Source organism: Budorcas taxicolor, chromosome 22 (assembly GCF_023091745.1).
Source record: "Budorcas taxicolor isolate Tak-1 chromosome 22, Takin1.1, whole genome shotgun sequence".
In the NCBI taxonomy this organism is placed as follows: Eukaryota; Metazoa; Chordata; class Mammalia; order Artiodactyla; family Bovidae; genus Budorcas; species Budorcas taxicolor.
In genome coordinates, this window is record NC_068931.1 from 43,595,016 (window position 1) to 43,622,365 (window position 27,350).

Genomic DNA, 27,350 nt, shown 5'->3' on the forward strand with positions numbered 1-27,350 from the left:
TATTCCTGAAACAGGGATCAAACCCTAGTCTTCTGTATTGTAGGCAGATTCTTTACCATCTGAGTCACTTCTATAAATTCCAAGCAAAAAACTCAAAGAGAGCCATAACAGAACACCGAGTCAAACTGTTGATAGACGAAAATATTGAAAGCAGCAAAAAATGACTATCACATAGAAAGTGACGTTGCTCAGTCGTGTCTGACTCTTTGTGACCCCATGGACAGAGGAGCCTGTACCAGGCTCCTCCGTCCATGGGATTTTCTAGGCAAAGAGTACTGGAGTCAGTTGCCATTTCCTTCTCCAGGGAATCTTCCCTGACCAGGGATCAAACCCAGGTCTCCCGCGTTGTAGACAGATGCTTTACCATCTGAGCCACCAGGGAATCCTCAAAAGATTCACAGGTGATTTCTCATCAGAAAACATAGAGGCCAAAGGCAGTGGGATAACGTTTAAAGATAAACAAAAACAAACTCAGCCAAGAATCCTATATCCAGCAAAATTCTACTTCAAAATGAAGAAGAAATTAAGACATCTTCAGGCAAACAAGCACTAAGAGAGTTCATCACCAGTAACCCCGCCCTACAAGAAATGCTAAAGGAAGTCACTTAGGCTTAAAGAAAAGAACAGTAGACTATGAACTTGAAGCCATAAGAGAACACTGTGATAACTGTACATAACATATAGGACAATCTAGACGAGACCTACAAGTTCTCATAAAGAAACAAACTACCAAAACTAAGAAGGAACAAAGGGAAGGAAGGAGGGAGGAGGAAAGAAAGGAAGGACATGAACCTGACCAGACCTGTAACAGGGAAAGAGATTAAATCCACAATCAAAAATCTCCCAACAATGAAAAGCCCAGGACCTGAAGACTTCACTTGTGGATTCCACTCAAATATTTAAAGAATTAGTCCCAACCCTTCACAAACTGTTTCAAAAATTAGAAAAAGAGGCATCACTCCCCATTTTACTCTGTGAGGCTGGTCTTACCCCAATATGAAAGCAGACAAAGACATCACAAGAAAATAGTAGATGAAGCTCCTTCTGAATATAGACACAAAAATCCTCACGAAAGCATCAGGAAGTACTCTAGCAGCATTTTAAAAGGATTGTACATCATGACCAAGTGGGATTTAACCCATAAACACAAGGGTGGTTTAACACACGAAAAATCACTCGATGTAACATGCCACATTAACTGAATGAAACAAAAGAACCCACATGATTGTCTTTATTGATGCAGAAAAAGGATTTGTCAAAATCCAACACACTTTTATGATAAAAACACACAACAAACTTGGACTGAAAAGAAACCTCCTCAGCATGATAAAAGTCACTTAAATGCATTCCCCCTAAAATCAGGAATCCAACAATATGGATGGATGCTTTTGCCACATCCATTCAACAAAGAACTGAAGGTTCTAACCAGGGTGACCACCAGGCATCCAGATTGGAAACGAAGAAATAAATGGATCCCTTTTCACAGATGACATGAACATATATGTCAAATAAAACACCCTAAGTAACTAATCAAGAGAACTATTTTACCTAATAAGCTCAGCAAAAAGAGCAAAAAAATTGTTGTCACCATGTCCCTGTATTTGTAAGAAAGAGTAAATTTGAAAATACATGGCAACATGAGCCATGGACACACGTAGGTAAGGACTCTTCCAATGAGTGGGTGGTTTCAGCAGAGACCTGAGAAGTGAAGAGAAGTGGATTATGCAGACGTTTGAGAGGAGGCCTCCAGCAAGGGCTCAGCTGCAGGTCACAAGAGGCACCTTTTAGGTAGTGGCAGAGACCAGGGGGGTAAAGAGGGGACCAGCCAGGAAGGTGGCAGAAGGTGAGGGCTGAGAGGCAACCCACACCAGACTCTGAGGCTAAGGTCAAAATGGCTGCTTATTCTGAATGTGATGGAAAGAAGTGGAAGGTTTTATGCAGGGCAATGATATGGTCACATTTTCAATTTAACAGGTTTACTCAAGCTGTTTTGGGACGAGAGTAAGAGAAGACGACCACCTGGAGGCCACAGTAATAGTCTAAATGAGAGGTGATGATGGGCTCTGAAATGGAGGTGGTGAGATTCAGGACATAGTGCAGACGTAAAGCTAGCAGGGTTCCAATTCTAAGAGCTTAACTCAGGATTTCACTGGAGCTTTTGAAAAAGACTTACATGCAAGGTTACACAAAACAGCCTGCTTATAACGAGACAACTTGATTAGCTTAATAACTCTGGTGCAGCTGCAGCTGAGAAAGATGCAGTCACTTAGAAATGATGATGCTGAATATACAATGACACAGGAAAACACATGTTACGTGAAAACGCTCACATGTTACATGAAAACAACTGGTCACAGGACAAAGTATTCAATATTAATCCATTTTGCCCAAATAAAGTGGACAGAAAAAAGACTGAAGGTTAGGCACCAGCCTGTTAGCAAACTTTCTGTCTCACCTGTGAAATTACACATTTGTAACTTTTCTTCTTGAGCTTATTATATTTACCAACTTTTCTATAAAGACCATGCATGAAATTTATGAGAAGCAATAATTTTTAAAATGTAATAGTGAGAAAATTTTTAACAAGCAAGATTACCAAAAACCAACCATTTGACTTCATGAATAGTTTAAGAGTTACTGAAATTCATTTATGCAATATTTTCATGGAGAAGGAAATGGCAACCCACTCCAGTGTTCTTGCCTGGAGAATCCCAGGGACGGAGGAGCCTGGTGGGCTGCTGTTTATGGGGTCGCACAGAGTCGGACACGACTGAAGTGACTTAGCTTAGCTTCCTGTTACTTACCATCACTTTTCGCAAAGTGTATCTTCTGGATCGAATGTCATCCATTAGCATCTCGTATGGGGTGAGCTGATATTCAATGGGCAGCGGGTTGTACTGCCGCTCCTGGACCTTCTTGAGCTTTACTCCATTCCGCAAATCCCTCATCACCTGCACCCAGAACCGAGCCTGAAGGAGCCAAGGGTGGAAAAACATTCATGAGTAAATTTACTAACTTACTCTAAATAGTTACAGTCATACAGAAGAAATTAAGAGCTTGGATTACAAAACAGCAAGTAAACCAAACAAAAACTATTTTAAAAATTAGATTTTAGGGACTAAAAAGCAGATAGAAAGCCAGTTGAGAATCCACAAGCTCTAACTGTGGAGATGCCTGTATAAAACCCTAACTCACCCCTGTGCCACCTGCATCCAGCCTCAGTGCCCCTCGTGTCCCACCCGTCATGTGGCTCTGTGCACTGCAAAGGTTCCGGCTTCCCACACTGGACTCTGGGTTTGGCTCTACGACTGGCTTGGCCACTGGAGTTTACTAGTGGACACGACACAACCAAAGGCTTCAACAGCAAATGTACAAGGGCATGTCACTCTGCTCCTGTCACTCCATGAAAATACCTAGCGTGGGATGGCATAAGGCCCTCTGGCAGGATTATCTCGGAGAGAGATGAAGCACAGTGGAGCCACCATTCTGGTCTACAGATGCATGAGCTGAGTAAACACTACTGCTTTAGGCTGAGGTACAGTGTTACTTCAGTTACACAGCACTACTGTGATCACAGCTAACTGGTACAACCACCAACTGCCAGTGGACATCCAAGCAAATTGTTTCCCATTTCTGAACCCTGGCTTCCTCATCAATAAAAAAAGTGATACTTTATAACTTGTGGAGAGCTGAGGTATAGTGTTCTACACAGAGAAAATGCTCAAAATGACAGTTTTTGTGTTGTTTCTGTCTTTTTACAAATTACTTAATATCAAATTCCTTATCTATAAGTAACCCCAAGTTGCCTTACTGCCCTTCAAGAAAATGAGATATATGTGAAATATTTATAATAAAACATATTAAATATGTTATATTATACTTTACCCATTTGTTATCCTGCCTGTAAGCTGTCATAGTCTCAACCTCAGTAAAGAGAAAATGAATACATTTAACTGAAATATTATACAGTGTTAAAAATTAACAAGTGGCTCAAATAGCTACATAAATGTATGTCAAATGATACTGTACTTTTAAAATATGTGCAGCTTACTGTTATGTACACTACACTTTAATAAAGCTGTTAGAAAATGACAAGTAACACCTAACAAGGGCAAAAGCAACTTGTTCCTAACCTCCTAAACTGTGTTTTCTGATTTCCTCACTCTATGTGTCACTATTTATCCAGTACCCTTAACATGGAAAGTCAGAACCCTACGATGTGCCTTCCCACTAACACCTGAACACAGCTCAGTCCAGCTTCACATATTCACTGCCCTGTTCCGACTGAGTCCTACAGGAAGGCAGCAACCCTTGAGGTCAGCAGGCCTAGGATCTAGCACCATGCTGGAGAAACAGCAGACATTCGGCAGGGTCACATGAATACACCACAGTCATCTGTCCTGGAAATCTGTTTTCTCTCTCACCGGGGCAGAAACGCTGCACAACCCATCTGCATTCCCAGGCCCCAATCCAGTTTCACTACTCACTGGATAACGAACAGCCCTCACTACAGCCTCACTAAAGCTTTAAACAGAGCTTCAACTTAGAAAGGTCAATAGTGTAAAACACCGAAATTCTCAGAGACTCTGGGGAGGTTCTAATAAAATCAGATAGTTTTCAAATTGGTATAATATCAATTCATATGGTAGTCCTTAAGATAAACTAGCATTATAATCACATGATTTCTCCAACACTAAACAGAATAGAGAGAATACCCAGACATCTTACCCAGTCAGCATTTTTCAGCTCTTCCAGGTCTGTGTTAGATTCATCACTCTTCTCCATTTCTTGAATCTTCTTCAGATTCTACCAATTAAAATTCAAATAAAACATTTCTGCATAAAATTTCATTGAACTACCTTCTCAAATTAAAATTCTGAATGAAAGTGAAAGTCATATCCGATTCTTTGCAACCCCCATGGATAGTCCATGGAATTCTCCAGGCCAAAATACTGAAGTGGGTAGCTGTTCCCTTCTCCAGGGGATCTTGCCAACCCAGGATCAAACCCAGGTCTCCCACATTGCAGGCAGATTATTTACCAGCTGAGCCACCAGGGAAGCTCTAGGTATGTTCAGAAGATAGAGTGCCTGAAGAGCCATGGATGGAGGTCTGTAACACTGGACAGGAAGCAGTCATCAAAAGCATCCCCAAGAAAAAGAAATGCAAAAAGGCAAAGTGGTTGTTTGAGGAATCCTTACAAATACCTGATAAAACAAGAGAAGTGAAAGGCAAAGGAGAAAAGGAAAGATATACTCATCTAAATGCAGAGTTCCAAAGAACAGCAAGGAGAGATAAGAAAGCCTTCCTAAGTGATCAGTGCAAAGAAATAGAGGAAAACAATAGAATGGGAAGACTAGAGATCTCTTCAAGAAAATTAGAGATACCAACGGAATATTTCATGCAAAGATGGGCAAAATAAAGGAGAGAAACAGTATGGACCTAACAGAAGCAGAAGATATTAAGAAGAGGTGGCAAGAATACACAGAAGAACTATACAAAAAAGATCTTCATGACCCAGATAACCACGATGGTGTGATCACTCACCTAGAGCCAGACATCCTGGACTCCAAAGTCAAGCGGGCCTTAGGAAGCATCACTACGGACAAAGCTAGTGGCAGTGATGGAAGTTCAGCTGAACTATTTCAAATCCTAAAAGATGATGCTGTGAAAGTGCTACACTCAATATACCAGCAAATTTGGAAAACTCAGCAGTGGCCACAGGACTGGAAAAGGTCAGTTTTCATTCCAATCCCAAAGAAAGACAATGCCAGAGAATGTTCAAACTACCACACAACTGCACTCATTTCACATACCAGCTAGATAATACTCAAAATCCTCCAAGCTAAGCTTCAGTGGTATGTGAACTGAGAAATTCCAGGTGTACAAGCTGGATTTAGAAAAGGCAAAAGAACTAGAGATCAAACTGCCAACATCCATTGGATCATAGAAAAGCAAGAGAGTTCCAGAAAAACATCTACTTCTACTTTATTGACTACACCAAAGCCTTTGACGTTGTGGACCACAGTAAACTGTGGAAAATTGTTAAAGAGATGGGAATACCAGACCACCAGATGCCATGATCTTAGTTTTCTGAATATTGAGCTTTAAGCCAACTTTTCACTCTCCTCTTTCACTTTCATCAAGAGGCTCTTTAGTTCCTCTACACTTTCTGCCATAAGAGTGGTGTCATCTGCATATCTGAGGTTATTGATATTTCTGCCGGCAATCTTGATTCCAGCTTGTGCTTCATCCTGCCCAGCATTTCTCATGATGTACTCTGCATATGTTAAATAAGCAGGGTGACAATATACAGCCTTGATGGATTCCTTTTCCTATTTGGAAACAGTCTGTTGTTCCATGTCCAGTTCTAACTGTTGCTTCCTGACCTGCATACAGATTTCTCAAGAGGCAGGTCAGGTGGTCTGGTATTCCCATCTCTTGAAGAATTTTCCAGAGATTTCTGTGATCCACACAGTCAAAGGCTTTGGCATAGTCAATAAAGCAGAAATAGATGTTATTCTGGAACACTCTTGCTTTTTCCATGATCCAGTGGATGTTGACCATTTGATCTCTGGTTCCTCTGCCTTTTCTAAATCCAGCTTGAACATCTGGAAGTTCACGGTTCACGTATTGAAGCTTGGCTTGGAGAATTTTGAGCATTACTTGACAAGCGTGTGAGATGAGTGCAATTGTGCAGTAGTTTGAGCATTCTCTGGCATTGCCTTTCTTTGGGATTGGAATGAAAACTGACCTTTTCCAGTCCTGTGGCCACTGCTGAGTTTTCCAAATTTGCTGGCATATTGAGTGCAGCACTTTCACAGCATCATCTTTCAGGATTTGATCCTGAAACAGCTCAACTGGAATTCCATCACCTCTAGTAGCTTTGTTCATAGTGATGCTTTCTAAGGCCCACTTGACTTCACATTCCAGGCTGTCTGCCTCTAGTTGAGTGATCACACCAATGATTATCTGGGTCATGAAGATCTTTTATGTACAGTTCTTCTGTGTATTCTTGCCACCTCTTCTTAATATCTTCTGCTTCTGTTAGGTCCATACCATTTCTGCCCTTTATCGAGCCCATCTTTGCGTGAAATGTTCCCTTGGTATCTTCAATTTTCTTGAAGAGATCTCTAGTCTTTCCCATTCTCTTGTTTTCCTCTATTTCTTTGTATTGATCACTGAGGAAGTCTTTCTTATCTCTTCTTGCTATTCTTTGGAACTCTGCATTCAGATGCTTATATCTCTCCTTTTCTCCTTTGCTTTTTGCTTCTCTTCTTTCCACAGCTATTTGTAAGGCCTCCTCAGACAGCCATTTTGCTTTTTTGCATTTCTTTTCCATGGGGATGGTCTTGATCCCTGTCTCCTGTACAATGTCACGAACCTCCATGCATAGTTCATAGGCACTCCATCAGATCTAGTCCTTTAAATCTATTTGTCCCTTCCACTGTATAATCATAAGGGATTTGATTTAGGTCATACCTGAATGGTCTAGGGGTTTTCCCTACTTTCTTCAATTTGAGTCTGAATTTGGCAATAAGGAGTTCATGATCTGAGCCACAGTCAGCTCCTGGTCTTGTTTTTGCTGACTGTATAGAGCTTCTACATCTTTGGCTGCAAAGAATATAATCAATCTGATTTTGGTGTTGACCATCTGGTGATGTCCATGTGTAGAGTCTTCTCTTGTGTTGTTGGAAGAGGGTGTTTGCTATGACCAGTGCATTCTTTTGGCAAAACTCTATTAGTCTTTTCCCTGCTTCATTCTGCATTCCAAGGCCAAATTTGCCTGTTACTCCAGGTGTTTCTTGACTTCCTACTTTTGCATTCCAGTCCCCTATAATGAAAAGGACATCTTTTGGGGGGTATTCTAAAAGGTCTTGTAGGTCTTCACAGAACCGTTCAACTTCAGCTTCTTCAGCGTTACTGGCTGGGGCATAGGCTTGGATTACCGTGATATTGAATGGTTTGCCTTGGAAACAGAGATCATTCTGTCGTTTTTGAGATTGCATCCAAGTACTGCATTTCGGACACTTTATGGCAGAAAGCGAAGAGGAACTGAACAGCCTTTTGATGAAAGTGAAAGAGGAGAGTGAAAAGGCTGGCTTAAAACACAACATTCAAAATACGAAGATCCTGGTATCTGATCCCATCAAGTCATGGCAAATAGATGGGGAAGCAATAGAAACAGTGACAGACTTTATTTTCTTGGGCTCCAAAATCACTGCAGATGATGACTGCAGCCATGACATTCAAAGACGCTTGCTCCTTGGAAGAAAAGCTATGACCAACCTAGACAGCATGTTAAAAAGCAGAGACATACTTTGCCGACAAAGGTCCGGATAATCAAAGCTATGGTTTTTCCAGCAGTCATGTATGGATGTAAGAGTTGGACCACAAAGAAGGTTTAATGCCAAAGAATTGATGCTTTTAAACTGTGGTGTTACAGACAACTCTTGAGAGTTCCTTGGACTGCAAGGAGATCAAACCAGCCAATCCTAAAGGAAATTAACCCTGAATATTCATTGGAAAGACTGATGCTGAAGCTGAAGTTCCAATACTTTGGCCACCTGATGGGAAGAGCCACCTCACTGGAAAAGACCCTGATGCTGGGAAAGACTGAAGGCGGGAGGAGAAGGGGATGATAGAGAATGAGATGGTTGGATGGCATCACCAGCTCAGTGGGTGTGAGTTTGAGCAAGCTCCAGGAGATGGTGAAGAACAGGGAAGCCTGGCATACTGCAGTCCATGGGGTCACAAAGACTTGGACACCAGTGAGCAACTGAACCACCAGCACCACCTTCAGATAAAACATACTGAAGCAGATAGTACAGAATCTACTCCTGCGTGAATTTCAGCCAGTTTCAACAGATGGTGATTACTGAGTCTGTGCTCTAGAGCCTGGGAGCCACAACTACTGAGCCCACGTGCTGCAAATACTGAGCCTGTGTGCCTAGAGCCTGTGCTCCGCAAGAAAAGCCACAGCAATGAGAAGCCCGCACACTACTACTAGAGAGTAGCCCCCACTCACTGCAACCAGAGAAAAGCCTGTGCAGCAATGAAGACCCAGCATAGTCATAAATAAATAAATAAAATTATTAAAAAAATAAAATAGACGGTGGACCACAGAGAGACAGACTAGGAGTTTGTTCTGGTTTCCTTTTCAGCCTTGTGGTTAAACCTCAGTCACAACATTAATTCATATCTCAGCTGTATTGACGTCTGCATCTCCATCAACTCAACACTGTATCCATCATTAATCACACAGATTTAACTTCCTCTGTTTTTTTTTTTTTTTCTTAACTAAAGTCCTCTTTTTATCTCCACTGCAAATCCCTTAATCCAAACACCATCTGACTCTGCCTGGATGTCTGGCCGCTGCCCTGCCCCCAGCCTTGTCTCCCTCACTGTCTCCTCCCACTCCTCCTCCAGAAGCAGGCTCAAAAGAATCTTTAGTGTTCCAGGGAAGCCCTCCCCTCCCCTCCTTCCTGGTTAAGCCAAGTCTTCCTATCATACAAGTTGCAGCACCATAAACCTCTCCTCTGTAGCCATTACCAACTCTATAATTTTACGTTTGTACCTTCCCTCTAGACTTCATGAGGCAGAATTCTACTCTCAGAAGCTAATACAAATATTGGCATTTTTGAAGCTCAGTATCTATTAATTTAGCGGAGGAATTTCAATATATAAAATGCCCTTTATTTCTGATGGAATCTGTATATATTGTGAAATGGCTAGCACAATAAGGTTAGCAACCACTTCTGCCACCTCATACAATTACCTTTTGTTGTTGCCTTTGTAATAACATTAACATTTACTTTCTTAGCAATTTTCAAGTATGTAATATAGCATCGTGAACTGCAATCATCATATTGTACATCATGTCCAGAACTTAAAAATGAAAGTTTGTACCCTTTCAGTTGCATCAATTCAATGTTTGTAATTTTAAGAAAACACTGGTAGGCAGGACATACACAACCAACCCTTAGTACTCTTGGGGCTTGATTCCGGACTGCTGGTGGACTCTGAAATCTGCAGCTGTTCAAGTACCTCATTGGCCCCCTGCATCTTCAGTTCTGCATCCGTGGATGCATCATGTAAGGACTGTGTATAAGCGGATCCTCACAGCTCAAACCTGCGTTGCTCAAGGCTCAGCTACACTCACATGTTAAGTCACAAATCTGTGCTGCACCACTTCAACCCACAGTAACTCAACCCTAATATACTTGCTAAGCCAATTTGTCTGACTGTGTCTGGACTGGGTTTAAAGGCATTGTATGAAATCTGGTTTACTCTATATGAAAATACTGAATGAATACTTACTATGAAACATTTCTAAACCATTTATTTTTAGCTTCTCAGCATCTGGGGTTGACCATCTACACAGAGAATATATAACACCCCTGGGAGGTGGGCTTAGCCAAGGGAGCTGCCCTTCAAGGAGTCCTACCCTCTGGGCAGCCCCTCCAGTCACTGGTCCCTGCAGAAGTACACAGGTCAGGCCCCCAACCCCAGCTCCCAAGCTCCCCGTGGATCATCCAAGACCTGCTGTCCTGAATCACAGTTAACTCTTCCCTCACCCCTTGCAGTTGTGGCCCAAGTAATCCCAATAAACCTTCTGAATTCAAATTTCAACTCAGAGTCTACTTCCTGGAGGGACTCTGTCCGCAGATGGACATTTTACAAATATGGTAATGTGCATATATCAGAAACAAAACTGACATGAATTTTACAGGTAAAAGTCACTATTTAAAGATATTCTGACTCACATCGAGTGTTGGAGACCCTGAGTGGGCACTGCTGTTGTTTCAGAAGCCCCGTTCTGCCCCCTGACAACAGTCCCTCTTGTCGGGGACACCTCATCGCCATCACAGGTGGGGACAGCACCCTGACAGGCAGCCCAGGCCATCTCCCCCTGCAGTGGCTGGCTCCCGAGTAGGTACCTGACTTCCCCCCAGACTTTCTCACCTCACTTCACAGAAAAGACTTCCTGCTGGAGTTACTGAGCTGACAGAGTGGGGATGTGTGCAGACTGTCAGCTGGCCAGTCTTTTTAGGAAGAGCCTGTGCTGGGGGCATCCGGAAAGAGGATGCTATCCCGATTACTGGGTGTGAGGTACTGGATCCAGCCCTGCCTTAAGACTCCTCCAGCTCTCCTCAAGCTAATCTGAGTGAATTTCTGTCACTTTCAACAGAAAGAATCATGATCTAACATGTCCCCTTAATCCAGAAACATGAATTCATGCTTCCGTGTCTTAGGGGTGCTCTGGTGGAACAGTACAAATAGCACAGGCCCTCCTTCCACCCAACCGTAGTTGTTACTGCTCTGACATGTCCCCGAGGGGTTGTAGCCAGGACGGCCTCACTGTTAGGACTCCACACAATTGCTGTCTTCACCTGTGCTGTGACAAAACCCTCAGCTCCCTGCTGGTAAGAACCAACATCTGCTCTCTGTAACAGTGATGATAACTTAAATGAATGGCCTGAGAATTTCATGCTTCTTCATTTTTCTGAACAGACACTTCCTCGCTATGTCACTTTGGACAGTCACAGCTGCTCCAGTCCTCAGTTTGATCTTCTCACTGTAAAAGGCAGATGCTCATAAATACCTTTTAAATTATTTCACTATTCAGTTTAGTTTAGTTACTCAGTCGTGTCCGACTCTTTGCGACCCCATGAATCACAGCACGCCAGGCCTCCCTGTCCATCACCAACTCCCAGAGTTGACTCACGTCCATTGAGTCAGTGATGCCATCCAGCCATCTCATCCTCTGTCGTCCCCTTCTCCTCCTGCCCCCAATCCCTCCCAGCATCAGTCTTTTCCAATGAGTCAACTCTTCCCATGAGGTGGCCAAAGTGCACATTAAATATGTTATTTAGCGGTTATTTGGTAGACGTAAGTTACTACTGCTGTGGTTGTTCAGTCGCTCATTCATGTCTGACTCTTTAAGACCCCATGGATTACAGCACTCCAAGCTTCCCTGTCCTTCACTATCTCCTGGAGTTTGCTCAAACACATGTCCATTGAGTTGGCGATGCCATCCAACCATCTCATCCTCTGTCATCCCTTTCTCCTCCTGCCTTCAACCTTTCCCAGCATCAGGGTCTTTTCCAATGAGTCAGTTCTTCACATCAGGTGGCCAAAGTATTGGAGCTTCAGCATCAGTCCTTCCAATGAATATTTACAGTCGATTTCCTTTAAGATTGACTGGTTTGATCTCCTTGCAGTCCAAGAGACTCTTAAGAGTCTTCTCCAACACCACAATTTGAAAGCATCAGTTCTTTGGTGTTCAGCTTTCTTTATGGTCCAACTCTCACATCCACACATGACTACTGGAAAAACTATAGCTTTGACTCTACAGACCTTCGTTGGCAAAGTGATGTCTCTGCTTTTTAATATGCTATCTAGTTTTGCCATAGCTTTTTTCCCAAGGAGAAAATACCTTTTGATTTTGTGGTTGCAGTCACCATCCTCAGTGATTTTGGAGTCCAAGAAAATAGTCTGTCACTGTTTCCACTGTTTCTCCATATATTTGCCATGAAGTGATAGAACCAGATGCCATGATCTTCATTTTTTGAATGTTGTATTTTAACCCAGCTTTTTCACTCTCCTCTTTGACCTTCATCAAAAGGCTCTTTAGTTCCTCTTCAATTTCTGCCATTAAAGTGGTATCATCTGTATATCTGATGTTGGTGACATTTCTCCTGGCAATCTTAATTCCAGCTTGTGCTTCATACAGCCCTGCATTTCACATGATGTACTCTGCATGTAAGTTAAATAAGCAGGGTGACAATATACAGCCTTGACATATTTCTTTCCCATTTTTGAACCAGTCTGCTGTTCCATGTCCAGTTCCAATTCTAAATATTGCTTCTTGTCCTGCATACATGTTTCTCTGGAAGCGGGTAAGGTGGTCTGGTATTTCTATGTCTTTAAAGAATTTTCCATGGTTTGTTGTGATCCACACAGTCAAAGGCTTTAGCATGGTCAATGAAGTAAGTGTTCTTTTGGAATTCCCTTGCTTTTTCTGTGACCCAGCGGATGTTGGCAATTTCATCTCTGGTTCCTCTGCCTTCTCAAAATCCAGTTTGTACATCTGGAATTTCTCAGTTCACCTACTGCTGAAGCCTAGCTTGAAGGATTTGGAGCATAATCTTGCTAGCATGTGAAATGAATGCACCTGTGCAGTAGTTTGAACATTCTTTGAGACTGGAATGAAAACTGACCTTTTCTAGTCCTATGGCCACTGCTGAGTTTTCCAAATTTGCTGGCATATTGAGTGCAGCACTTTAACAGCATCATCTTTTAGGATTTGATAGATAGCTCCGCTGGATTTCCATCACCTTCTCTAGCTTTGTTCATAGTAATGCTTTCTAAGGCCCACTTGACTTCACATTCCAGCATGTCTGGTTCTAGGTGACTGACAACACCATCGTGGTTATCTGAGTCATTAACATTTATTTTGTACAGTTCTGTGTATTCTTCCCACTTCTTCTTAATCTCTTTTGCTTCTGTTAAATCCTTGCCATTTATGTCCTTTATTGTACCCATCTTTGCATGAAATGGTCCCCTGGTAGTTCCAATTTTCCTGAAGAGATCTCTAGTCTTTCCCATTCTATTGTTTTCCTTTGTCTCTTTGCAAAGATAAGAAGGCTTTCTTATCTCTTCTTGCTATTCCCTGGAACCCTGCATTCAGTTGGGTATATCTTTCCCTTTATCCTTTGCCTGAACTGAAAAATTCATACTCAAATTGAAGAAAGTAGGGAAAACCCACTAGGCCACTCAGCACTCAGGTATGACCTAAATTCAAATTCCTTATGATTATACAGTGGAGGAGACGAATTGATTTAAGGGACTAGATTTGGCAGACAGAGTTCCTGAAGAAAGATGGACAGAGGTTCGTAACATCACACAGATGGTGGTGACCAAAACCATCCCCCAAAAATGAAATGCAAGAAGGCAAGGTGTTTATCTGAAGAAGCCTTAAAAATAGCTGAGAAAAGAACTGAAATGAAAGGCAGAGGAGAAAGGGAAAGATATACCCAAATGAGTTCCAGAGAATAGCAAGGAGAGATAAGTTACTATAAGCCAATGAATATTTATGAAGATTTGAGTGTGAACACTTTCACTCTATCACAAAAACATATCTTTAAAAAAAAATTTTTTTTGTTTCTTTACCAAATAGGATCTCTTTAGCCTCCTGTGAAGTAAAAATCTTAACTCAGCAATAAATCAACATAAAATAGCTAAGAATCTGTAAATACTATAATTAAACAAACCTGAACAAATGTGCAATGACGAATCTCAGGTTTTGTCATTAGCAGCAAAACAAATGAGTTATTAGAAAATAAATTACGGATTTTTATAGTTTTAGAGACAAGCTTCTGTCAGTTTTAGTCTAGGTTCTGAATAGTTGTTTGTTTTTCTTTTTTTGCTTGCACAAATAATAACAGATGCCAACCTGTGCTTGGAATATGGTGAGAAAGTCCTAACAGAGAGCAACCACATGGCAATTAACTCTCCCCATTTCTGACATAACCATTCTCAAGCTTGCAATTAGAACTGCTCTCTGCCAACACTTTTAGTTCCCAGCATCTTAAAAATAAATAAAATCTACCCTGTGAATCACAAGTACATCAAATGCTCAGAGTAGTTTTAATTTATTTGCATAGATTCAACATCAGCTCACACATAAATACCTCTTTTTAGATTAAACCACCCTTACAATATACACGCATGTATATATACATGAATATAATACAATTATATTAATATACAATATACAAATTATGCAAAATACAAATATACAATACAATAATATTAATATATTATAATACAAGTATATTATTATAATGATATATACATGAATATACAATTCATATATTAAAATAATATTTTAACAATAGCATTTGAATAATTACCCTTTTCCTCCACATTGTTAACCATTTAGAACTGTTATTTAATGGTATTTCTCTGTGAAATGGGTATGTTTTCAGTTAGAAACTTTTACATGTGTAAAAATAAGTGTCTCAAGAATTCGTTGGAAAAAATTTACTCAGTTAAAAGATGCTAATATACTTTTAAAGAAATTACTTACATAGAGATTATTAAATGCATATCTCAAGTGATAAAGTTGCTAATATAAATAATGCCTATAATAAATAGAACATGTATATCAGCTCTACAGAGTAGAAGCCATGATGTCCTTCCTAATTCAGATACTTTCGCCACAGAAAAGCAGGAAAAAGGACTTTATCATCATATTTATCAGCCCAAATTAATATTTTTTAAATTATAGCATAAAAAGCCCCCAGTTACAGCAATTCTCATGATAAATAGAAGTCTTTCATGCATATTAAAGAGCTAATGGATAATTACTAAAGAATATTATTTATATTTTCTTCATCCTTTATGACACTTTCTTAAAGATGTAACATGCTCCTTCTCCCAGAGGGATGGAAGAGGGAGAAGGTATGAGAATCAGAGCACTGTACTTTATGAAAAATGTAAAATGTTAAGATACTAAACTATAAATTTATATTCTGATAGCACAGCAGTAAAGGAATCCATCTGCCAATGCAGGAGATGCAGGTTTAATTCCTGAGGAAGATCCCTGGAGAAGGAAATGGCAACCCATTCCAGTATTCTTGCTTGGAGAATTCCATGGACAGAGGAGCCTAGCCGACTATAGCCCTAGAGTCGCACAGAATTGGACACGACTGAGCAACTGACCAAAGCTTAATTTGGATTTCTACGGTTCACTAGAGAAATTAGAAAAAGTACAGATGAAGTCTTCAAAATAAAAGAAATTCATTTCTAGGTTCTAGAAAAGGAATACTGTTGCTCAATCCTCCCAATACTGTTGTAGACAGACAGACAGACATACACACACACATACACATTTGTCCAGAGTGTAATGCCTGTCTCTGCCGCAGATGGATGGACTCACAGTATCTCCCTAAACGTATTTCTCTGCCTTTTCAGTTTTTATACTCATCAACTATTCATACCTACAGACATCAGTGATGATCACTGTAAAATAATCACTGAAATATCAGAGACAATATTTACAAATTATACCACAAAAAGCTATTTTCTTAGTAAATGCAAATCCAATCCAATAAGAAAAACCAATATTCCATTAGAAAAATGGGCAAAGAATATGAACAGGTAATTTAAAAATACAAATAGCTCGTAAGCATGTGAAAAGGTACCCAATATCATTCATAATAAGGAAAATGTAAACTAAAAGTAAAATGTAAACTAAATCTCTTGAGAGTCCCTTTGACAGCAAGATCAAACTAGTCAGTCCTAAAGGAAATCAATCCTGAATATTCATGGGAAGGATGAAGGCTGAAGCTCCAGTACTTCTGGCCACCTGATGTGAAGAGCTGACTCACTGGAAAAGATCCTGATGCTGAGAAAGATTGAGGGCAGGAAAAGAAGGGCACAACAGAGGATGAGATGGTTGGACAGCATCACCGACTCAATGGACATGAATTTGAGCAAACAATGAAGGACAGGGAAGCCTGGCATGCTGCAGTCCACGGGTTCGCAAAGAGACTTAGTAACTGAACAACAAAAACTAAAACTATGAAAGATAAATTTTTACTTATCACTTAGGAAACACATTGTGAAGATGTAGAAAAATAAGACACTCTTACACATTTTCAGAGAGTATCAATTAGTAAACATCTATGGAGGATAATTTAATATTTTATGAAAACTATAAATGCACAATTTCTCTGACCCAGCTATTCTACTTTTTGGAATTTGTCTTACACATGTAAGACACACATGAAAATAGCACCCATGAAAAATAAGTTAAAAACTATCTATTGCAGTATTGTTTGTAAAAAGCACAAGACTGGAAGCAACTTATTTATTGTCAATAGATGATAGATTACATCAATTACAGTTTAACCACACAACAGAACATCATGAAGACACACTAAATGTGAACACTATACGCTAACATGAAATGATCTACAAGATACAATATTAAATGAAAAAAAGGAAGGTTCAGAATAGCATAAAAAAGGAAGAAAAAATATTGCTATTTTTCTATTAGTTATACACCAATTGTCTGTGTGAGGACACAGAAGAAATTAACAGTCTCTTCTGCAGGAGAGACTATGAGTGGCTGAGACAGAGGGTGAGGCTTCCTGAACTACTCCTGGATTCCTGAAGTATGTGAATTTGTTTATTTGTTAAAATTAGTAAGTTCAAGAAGTTACAGGACCTGACAGGTAGAAGAGTTCTGACATGATCTTTTACAGAAAAGATTCTTCTGAAACATTTTAATAGGGAGGGTAGTAACGAAGGCAAAGAAACCTAAAGGCAAAGAGAAGGTAATTTTACTGTTGCTGCTGAGGTGTGTGTTCTGGGAGTTGCTCACATTCACAAAACAACAAATCAAACAGAAAAGAGAGAGACTTTGCCAAGGACTCTAAAAAGTTACAGTGATAGATGATTTAATTAAAACGAACAAATGGCAATCTTACAGACAGACATCTGGTGGTAGATTCTTTCTTTCAAACAATATGTTCACCACTTCAAGGACTAGAATTCCATTTTGGCTGTAGGGAGAAATTTCCAGTTAACTTAAATGTCGTCACAGTCCTCAATATTCATTGGAAGGACTGACGCTGAAGTTGAAACTCCAATACTTTGGCCACCTGATGAGAAGAACTAACTCATCTGGAAAGACCCTGATGCTGGGAAAGATTGAAGGAGGGAGGAGAAGGGGACGACAGAGAATGAGATGGTTGGATAGCATCACTGACTCGACAGACATAAGTCTGAGTAAACTCTGGGAGTTGGTGATGGACAGGGAGGCCTGGCGTGCTGCAGTCCATGGAGTTGCAAAGAGTTGGACACGACAGAGCAACTGAACTGAACTAAATGTCGTAGTTTTATTATTAGAGGTGTTGGGAGCAGACATGAGAGGGCAGGCCAGGAATATGAGAAAGCTAATTAAAATATACTTCAACATGTGAATGAGACAGAGGTCTTGTGGCTTATCTCTGTGAGTGTGCTCAAGCAGAAGACAGCCTGAAGCCGCATCACGGTAGACGTCCGAGGTGTCAATGTGCTGACTGGTGATGGCACCAGGATACAGGTGGATGTGATTATTGGCTGTGAGATACTGGGAGGGGGAATATTTGATTTTTTTCAACCGATTACAGGTTATAAAATGTGTTAACTTAAAAAAACAGACAAAAGACAGTTTCATAACAGCCTGATTGTTTCTAAAAAGTGTTTTTCCCCTCAGCAACGTAAAGATACTTTATATATATGCATATATAATATTTTGTTTTAAGTACAATATTTTAGCAATATCTTATTTAAGATTAACTGAGCTCAAGGATTTCATCACAAAATTATGATTTTTGTATAGCAGTAACTGAACTAATACATGTAAATCACTCAGTAATGTATTACAGCAATACCTTTGATGATATTGTGTAAAATTACTCAAATAATCTTTTGAAAATTCGTAACGAACCATGCTGATTTCCCACTCACCTTCTTAGCCCACAGTTTCAATATATGGTCAAATACTAGCAGCTAAAAACAGACTGGCTCTAATCTGGACACTGAGAAATCATCCTCCCATTACAGGGTTTTATTATACGTAGGGTAAGATTTATCCAATCAGAAGAATCTGACTAAACAGGAGTAAAAGTCATATGTGAGTGAGAATCACTCAAACGCTTAGAAAACTGAGGCCCTGGAGTAATGCTGCTTCTTCTGGAGCCTTGAGCACAGGAAAGGGGCCCCACTGCGCCTCCATTCCCACGCCACAGCCCACACCCACTGCTGGGGCAGCTATTCCTGGATCCCAGCTCCTACTGGAGCACCGTGTTCAGCCTGTGTCCCCAGCAGACGCACGGCTGCTGGGAGAGCTGTGGAGCTAATGTGCACTGCAGGCTCAGAGCCTTGTCTACACACGGTGAGTGTGCAAGAAATATTGGCTGTCATTCACTGCAACTGCCGAACAGGAGAGATGTATTGCATGAATGATGAAATTCTGCCCTTCGATCCTAATTCCTTTGGGACCTAGGTCTTCCTCAGTCACCAGAAACTGCAAGGCTGAATACAGCTGCTGCAGTCTTACAGGTCCGCACAGTCCAACACTCTGGCTTATGGGCTCCTCCCATACATCCCCATCTCCTGTCACCAGATTCACTTCTGGCCTTTGTCACTATTCCTACAAGAGAGGGGCACTAATCCCATTTCTGTCACCATGGGCAGCTAACAGTGTATTCTGCTGAACTGGGCTTCAGACTCCTCTCTGTGAGGTGAGCAGGAGGCAAAAGGTAGGACTGCCTACTTCTCAGGACTTTGTGAGGGTTAATGTCCTTATCAGAGAAATGAGCAAGAGACACTCAGGGATTTTAAGTGCTCATGTGAAAGTGACATACACTGTTTGAGCCCAGAGCTGCAGCTGAGGACTTTGGGTCTTTTTCCCTTCAAACTATATAAATTTCCTTAGAGTGGCTATCTCTGAAAAATTAGTAAAAATCCAGGAGCACTCTATCTTACCCATACTCCTCAGGTTCCCTGGTCAGCAGCTCAAATACATGTGGTGACTATAAAAGACTTAAGGCTAATTCTGTTTTGCTCCATTTCTTCTTGAAAGTTAATACATTAAACCCTTAGAAAAACTGAACTCTAGAACAAAACACGCCATCAACCAGGTTGAAAAAAAAAAATCTCATTATTGAAGGACCCTAATGTTGCCTGAGGCCAAGGAAGCAGCAAGGGAAGGACACCTAAAAAGACAATAGATGTGTCCTTGGTCCCTAAGTCTATGACAGGGTTGGCAATATAAACATGGTCCTTGTCCTAAGAAGTTCAGTCTAGTGAGGAGACATATGTCAACAGTCATCCCAATACAGTGTGATAAGTGACAGAAGCCAGAGCAGAGTGTTCTATGAATGAACACAGAGAATAAACAAATTTAACTTCCATCAGTAACACCATTTTAGGACAGTGGGCATCTGAGCTAGGTCCTAACAGTAAAGAGGCACTTTCTAAGTGAGAGAAGAAAAGGATAGTCCCGGCAGGTGCAGAGGCCCTTAGCATCAGGGGCTGGAGGGAGGGCAGCAAGGCCTGCACGATGGTGAGCACGGGGAATGAAGAGCCACACAGCTCAGATGGGGCCTCACTACCCGGTCTTGATGCCGTGCTCACAGTTCTAAATGTCCCATTTATACGCACTGAGAAGCCAGCACCATCCTCACATGGGCACAGAGCACTGGAAGACAGGCTCCATATGTGAAGAGGGAAACCACATGAGGAGGCTGTGCCACAGCTCAGGGGCAAGAGGTCAGACCGCTGCCTAAGGAAGCACAGGGACACTAAAGCTCTGTATCTGCAGACACGTCAGGGGTCAGCGCACCAGGGTTCTAGAGACCTGGCGAGAAACTAGAGGTCCAACATCCAAACCACAAGTTCTCCACGTCATTCACCACTGATCAAATATTTACAGAGGCTCTATTATTAATTCACTAGAGATGCAGCAAGTGAACTGGAGAGAGAAGGTCTCTGTCCTCTCTGAGAATGTGTCCTGGTGGCAGGTATCAGTGACCAGGAAGAGACCAGCAAGACAGCTCTGGACTGTGATGGCTGCTAGAGAGGAAATACACAGAGCAATGTGACTTTCAAGGAGACAGGGAGTGCACTCACCCTATGAGGGCGTCTGAGGAGGCCTCGGACACCCTTCAGCTGAGGACTGAGGATACAAGAGAAGAACCATAACTGAGAGGGTGAATGAACACAGCATTCATAAGAAGGGTTTAAGATGTCAGCAAGAAACTTAATAATGACGCACCAGAGGTGCAGCTACACTTGAGAAGAGATTCAAGACCATTCTGATGTGATAATCAGAAATGACTATCTATACCCGTGAGATCCTGCCTCGGAAGAAATCCAAGATGGCTCTACTCTTATCAAACATCTCATCCCTCAGGGATCAAAATGTTTGGGAGTATTATACCTTCATTCCAAGGTGGATTGTATGTATGGCACAAGACACTTCAAGGAGAAAAGATTTTCATCATTTGGAGTATATAAGCTTCTAACAGAAATTAAGACTCTAAAAATCTTTCACATGCCTTCTATTTAGCATTCTTACTTCAACAATATGAACATATAGTATTTCAAAATGCTTGGTTATTTTTACTCCTCACTCAGTTGTGACTGATAATTGTTTTAAAAATTTCTTCTTTCCAGCGATTGGTTTACCACTAGATTTTTAAAATACACAAGTTTTTAGTCCCCACTGACATCAGTACAGTAGTAATGAGTATTGACTTTAGAGCTCAACACTGACAACACTGAGCTTTCTTATAAAATTCATCTCAAACTTAAAATATTAAACAGCATAAAATACATAAAATAGTGTACATTAAATTCAGAGCAAATTTTAGTGGGAATGCACTTAAAACATGTATCTGTATACATTTTACCTACACAAAACAAGACTTGTGCAAAAATAAGGAAAATCTCGTTGAATGCTTAGTCACATGAATTGTACTTTCTGCAGAGCATTTTAAGACTAGAAGGAATCTTAACCATGTCTAATTGGCCCCTTTTCCCATTATATAATGAAGAATAAAGAAATCTAGCAATGTTTATTTGACATATGCAGTCATATGAATAACGAGTGAAAGAATGCACGCACACTGTCGCTTTCGTCATATCCAACCAACTCTTTGTGACCCTATGGACTGTAGCCCACCAGGTTCCTCTGTCCATGGGATTCTCCAGGGAAGAATATTGCTCTCCTCATGGGGATCTTCCCAACCCAGGGATTGAAACTTCATCTCTTATGTTTCCTGCACTGGCAGGTGGGTTCTTTCCCACCAGCACCACTTGGGAAGCTCTAAGTGAAAGAATACGAATCACCAAAAATAAAGGGGCTTTTAAAAATGATTAATGTTTAGGATTTTCTAAGTAGAGGATCATATCATCTGTAAACAGTGAGAGTTTTGCTTCTTTTCCAATCTGGATTCCTTTTACTTCTTTTTCTTCTCTGATTGCTTGTGGCTAGGACTTCCAAAACTGTTGAACAGTAGTGGTGAGTAGTGAGTATGGGTCTTGCTCCTGATTTTAGAGAAAATGCTTTCAATTTTTTGCCATTGAGGATAATATTTACAGTGGGTGTGTCATATATAGCTTTTATTATGCTGAGGCATGTTCCTTCTATGCTTGCTTTCTGGAGAGTTTTTATCATAAATGGGTGTTGAATTTTGTCAAAGGCTTTCTCTGCATCTATTGAGATAATCATACGGTTACTACCTTTCAATTTGTTAATATGGTGCATAACATTGACTGATTTGCAAATGTTGAAGATTCCTTGCATCCCTGGAATAGAGTCCACTTGGTCATGATGTATGATCTTTTTAATATGTTGTTGGATTCTGTTTGCTTGAATTTTGTTGAGGATTTTTACATCTGGATATATAGGTCTTTTGTTTCTTTGAAGTGAAGTGAAAGTCGCTCAGTCACGTCCAACTCTTTGCAACCCTATGGACTATACAATCCATGGAATTCTCCAGGCCAGAATACTGGAGTAGGTAGCCTTTCCCTTTGCCAGATCTTCCCAACCCAGGGAAGATATTGGCCTGTAGCTATCTTTTTTTGTGGCATCTTAGTCTAGTTTTGGTGATGGTGGCCTCATAGAATGAGTTGGGAGTTTGCCTTCCTCTGCAATTTTCCGGAAGAGTTTGAGTAGGATAGGTGCTAACTCTTCTACTAGAGCTAATCAGTGAATATAGTAAATAAAATTAATATACAGAAATCCCTTGCATTCCTATATACTAACAATGAAAAAGCAAAGAGAAATTAAGGAAACAATCCCATTCACCATTGCAACAAAAATAATAAAATACTTAAGAATACTAAAGTATTTTATACTTTAGCATAAAAAGAAATACTAAAGAATACTAAAGAAACAAAGGGCGTCCCTTGTGGCTCAGCTGGTGAAGGATCCTCCTGCAATGCAGGAGACCTGGGTTTAATCTCTGGGTTGGGAAGATCTCCTGGAGAAGGGAAAGGCTACCTACTCCAGTATTCTGGCCTGGAGAATTCTATGGATTGCATAGTCCATAGGGTTGCAAAGAGTCAGACATGACTGAGCGACTTTCACTTCACTTCAAAGAAACAAAAGACCTATATATAGAAAACTATAAAACACTGATGAAAGAAACCAAAGATGACACATATAGATGGAGAAACATACCATGTTCGTAAATTGGAAGTATCAATATAGTGAAAATGAGTATATTACCCAAAGCAATCTACAAATTCAGTGTAATCCCTATTAAGCTATCAACAGTATTTTTCAGAGAACTAGAACAAATAATTTCACAATTTTTACAGAAACACAAAAAACCTTGACTAGCCAAAGCAATCTTGAGAAGAATGGGACTGGAGGAATCAACCTGCCTGACTTCAGACTATACTACAAAGCTACAGTCATCAAGACAGTGTGGTACTGGCACAAAGACAGAAATATAGATCAATGGAACCAAACAGAAAGCCCAGAGATAAATCCAAGCACCTATCAACACCTTATTTTTGACAAAGGAGGCAAAAATACACAATGTACAAAAGATCATCTCTTAAACAAGTGGTGCTGGGAAAACTGGTTAACCACGTATAAAAGAATGAAACTACAGCACTTTCTAACACCATACACAAAAATAAACTCAAAATGAATTAAAGATGTAAATGTAAAACCAGAAAGTATAAAACTCTTAGAGGAAAACATAGGTAGAATACTCCCTGACACAAATCACAGCAAGATCCTCTATGATCCACCTCCTGGAGTAATGGAAATAAAAACAAAAATAAACAAATGGGACTTAAAACATAAGCTTTTGCACAATAAAGGAAACTATAAGCAAGGTGAAAAGGCAGCCTTCAGAATGGGAGAAAATAATAGCAAATGAAACAACTGACAAAGAATTAACCTCCAAAATATATAAATAGCTCATGCAGCTCGATACCAGAAAAATGAACAACCCAGTCAAAAAGTGAGCCAAAGAACTAAACAGACATTTCTCCAAAGAAGACGTACAGATGGCTAATAAACACATGAAAAATGCTCAACCTTTCTCAATATTAGAGAAACGCAAATTAAAACTACAATGAGGTATCAACTCACACTGGTCAGAATGGCTGCCATCAAAAAGTCTACAAACAATAAATGCTGGAAAGGGTGTGGAGAAAAGGGAACCAGAACCATCTTACACTGTTGGTGGGAATGCAAACTGGTACCACCACTATGGAGAACAGTGTGGAGGTACCCTAAAAAAACTGGAAACAGAACTGCCATCAGTTCAGTTCAGTCACTCAGTCATGTCCGACTATTTGTGACCCCATGAATCGCAGCACGTTAGGCCTCCCTGTCCATCACCAACTCCCAGAGTTCACTCAGACTCACGTCCATCGAGTCAGTGATGCCATCCAGCCATCTCATCCTCTGTTGTCCCCTTCTCCTTCTGCCCCCAATCCCTCCCAGCATCAGGGTCTTTTCCAATGAGTCAACTCTTCCCATCAGGTGGCCAAAGTATTGGAGTTTCAGCTTTAGCATCATTCCTTCCAAAGAAATCCCAGGGCTGATATCCTTCAGAATGGACTGGTTGGATCTCCTTGCAGTCCAAGGGACTCTCAAGAGTCTTCTCCAACACCACAGTTCAAAAGCATCAATTCTTCGGCACTCAGCCTTCTTCACAGTCCAACTCTCACATCCATACATGACCACAGGAAAAACCGTAGCCTTGACTAGATGGACCTTTGTTGGCAAAGTAATGTCTCTGCTTTTGAATATGCTATCTAGGTTGGTCGTAACTTTTCTTCCAAGGAGTAAGCATCTTTTAATTTCATGGCTGCAGTCACCATACGACCCAGCAAACCCACTACTGGGCAGATACACTTAAGGAAACCAGAATTGAAAGAGAGACATGTACCCCAATGTTCACTGCAGCACTGTTTACAACAGAAAGGACATGGAAGCAACCTAGATGTCCATTGGCAGACGAATGGACAAGGAAGTTGTGGTACATATACACAATGGCATATTGAATATTACTGAGCTATAAAAAGGAACGCATTTGAATCAGTGAATGAGGTAGATGAAATGAGGTAGATGAAACTGGAGCCTATTATACAGAATAAAGTCAGTCAGAAAGAGAAACACCAATACATTAATGCATATATATGGAATTTAGAAAGACAGTAGCAACAATCCTATATGCAAGGCATTTAGCAAAGGAGTCACAGATGTAAAGAACAGACTTTGGACTATGTGAAGAAGGCGAGGGTGGGATGATTTGAGTGAATAGCATTGAAACATGTATATTACCTTATGTAAAAGAGATGACCAGTGCAAGTTCAATGCAGGAAGAGGGCACTCAAAGCCAGTGCTCTGGGACAACCCAAAGGGAAGGGGTGGGGAGGGAGATTCAGGGAGGGGGAGACAAACGTGCATCTGTGGCTGATTCATGTCGCTGTATGGCAAAAACCACCTCAATGTTGTAAAGTAATTACCTTCCAATTAAAATTAATTAATTAAAAAGGTCAATGTTGATATAAATATTTTAGATATACTATAAATAAAAAATGAGTTATTTGCTTGAGAAAAAGATTTTTTTCAAAAGAAAGATTATCTTTAAACAGCATACTTCTCTGACACATCAAGTTTTTCCTACTACAGTAAAGAGCTAAACCTCTTCTGTGAAACAAAGTGCCTCCTGGGGAATGGGGCTCGGGCTCACCACACACTCTACATGGAGACAGTAGTGTCAGAGCTGCTAGGAACACACCACACCAGTCAACTGACTTTCTAGTCTGAACACAATTTTTTCTCATCTCTGACATCTCTATGCCACTCCTCTCTTTTCTCATTTCCATATTACTTCACACCTAAACTTAAATGACACCACTCCTCCTCCCATCCTGTTTCCATCTGTGTGCATGTGTGAGGCAGACACACACACTCACACACACATTCCCTCATGAGCCTCTTTGTTCCTCAGCACCAAATTTTATTCTGACTCACACGCCCTTTTCCCCTGCTGCTCAGGAGCCTGAATCTGAGTGCACACACGAGGAATCTCCTCCAAGGGCTCTAGACAGCCACCTTCCAGGACAGTGCACTACAGGTGACTATCCTTGCAGGGAGACAGCAACAACTGCCAAGGGTGCTGGTGCTAGGCTGGAGAGCATGTGGGATAGAAACGCAGCCATCAGAAATGCTGACAGCATCGTTCTGTGGGAACCACTAAGCTAAGCATCAGTTTACTGATCTGCAAAGTGGGCATCACAGGGCTGTTCATGGAGACTAAGTGAAGCAAGCAAGAGTGGCCACTTTGCAGCTGTGGGCGTAAATAATCGGAGAAGCAGCAGGGCTTTAAGTGTGAGGAATTGATAATTTCATTTAACAATAACAAAATCAGGGACGGATGCTCAAAAACTACTTAGCACTGAAATAGGAGGAGAAGGGGACAACAGAGGATAAGATGGCTGGATGGCATCACTGACTCAATGGACGTGGGTCTGAGTGAACTCCAGGGGTTGGTGATGGACAGGGAGGCCTGGCGTGCTATGATTTATGGGGTCGCAAAGAGTCAGACACGACTGAGCGACTGAACTGAACTGAAAGCACACTGCCATTAATATAATTTCCTTTTTTCAACCAAAATAATTTACACTTGAAATTGTCAAGTTCAATTCTCCCCTCTCCACTGCACTTGGTCACCAGCCACACCAGCCAGTTGGGACCAGGCTGTGGTTGGGTAGGGGGTTCACTCGCACGAGCGCATGGCTGTCTCATCTTTCATATGACCTGCTGCACCGAGTGTATGGCACTGAAAGGATAGTTCCTCCATCTACACTTGCATCCCAGAGTATCAACTGCTTAGGAGACACACTGGACTATGTGCTCATTTTCCAGGGTATCAAATTGCCTCTGAGACAGAGTAGCAGCAGCCAATCCAAATCCTATCATTTAGAGAACAATCTTCAAGGGTCTCATTCATTGTTTAAGAAGGAAATCATTGCATTATGAAAAGGGATTAGAATGAAAATGAATTTGCCTCCTAAATAAACAGATGAACTAAAGGCCTTGTGCTCTGCAGAGCAGCCAGGTCTAGCAAATGTAATGACCTCCTAACACAATTACAACACTTGGAAATTGATTATAGGTTTTACATTTTAATAAACTGCCAACTGAGCATATAAGAAGTTTAACATAATTAAAATACTTTTGGTCTATCAAATCAAGAACATCAACACTGAGCTCAAATGTTCTGACACTAATATTCTACCCTAATTTTATATA

At 40.8% G+C, this 27,350-nt stretch overlaps 1 protein-coding gene across 1 annotated transcript in view; it reads right to left on the bottom strand.

Annotated features, from left to right (window-relative positions):
* Positions 1-27,350, bottom strand: part of SPIRE1 (spire type actin nucleation factor 1) — a 139,642-nt gene that overhangs the window by 37,382 nt on the left and 74,910 nt on the right. Inside the window, exons 5-6 of the mRNA XM_052660245.1 lie at positions 4,729-4,806; positions 2,805-2,969 (exon numbers count right to left, since the gene is read on the bottom strand). Of these exons, the coding sequence (XP_052516205.1) occupies positions 2,805-2,969; positions 4,729-4,806 (243 nt within the window). The remainder of the gene's footprint in view (positions 1-2,804; positions 2,970-4,728; positions 4,807-27,350) is intronic.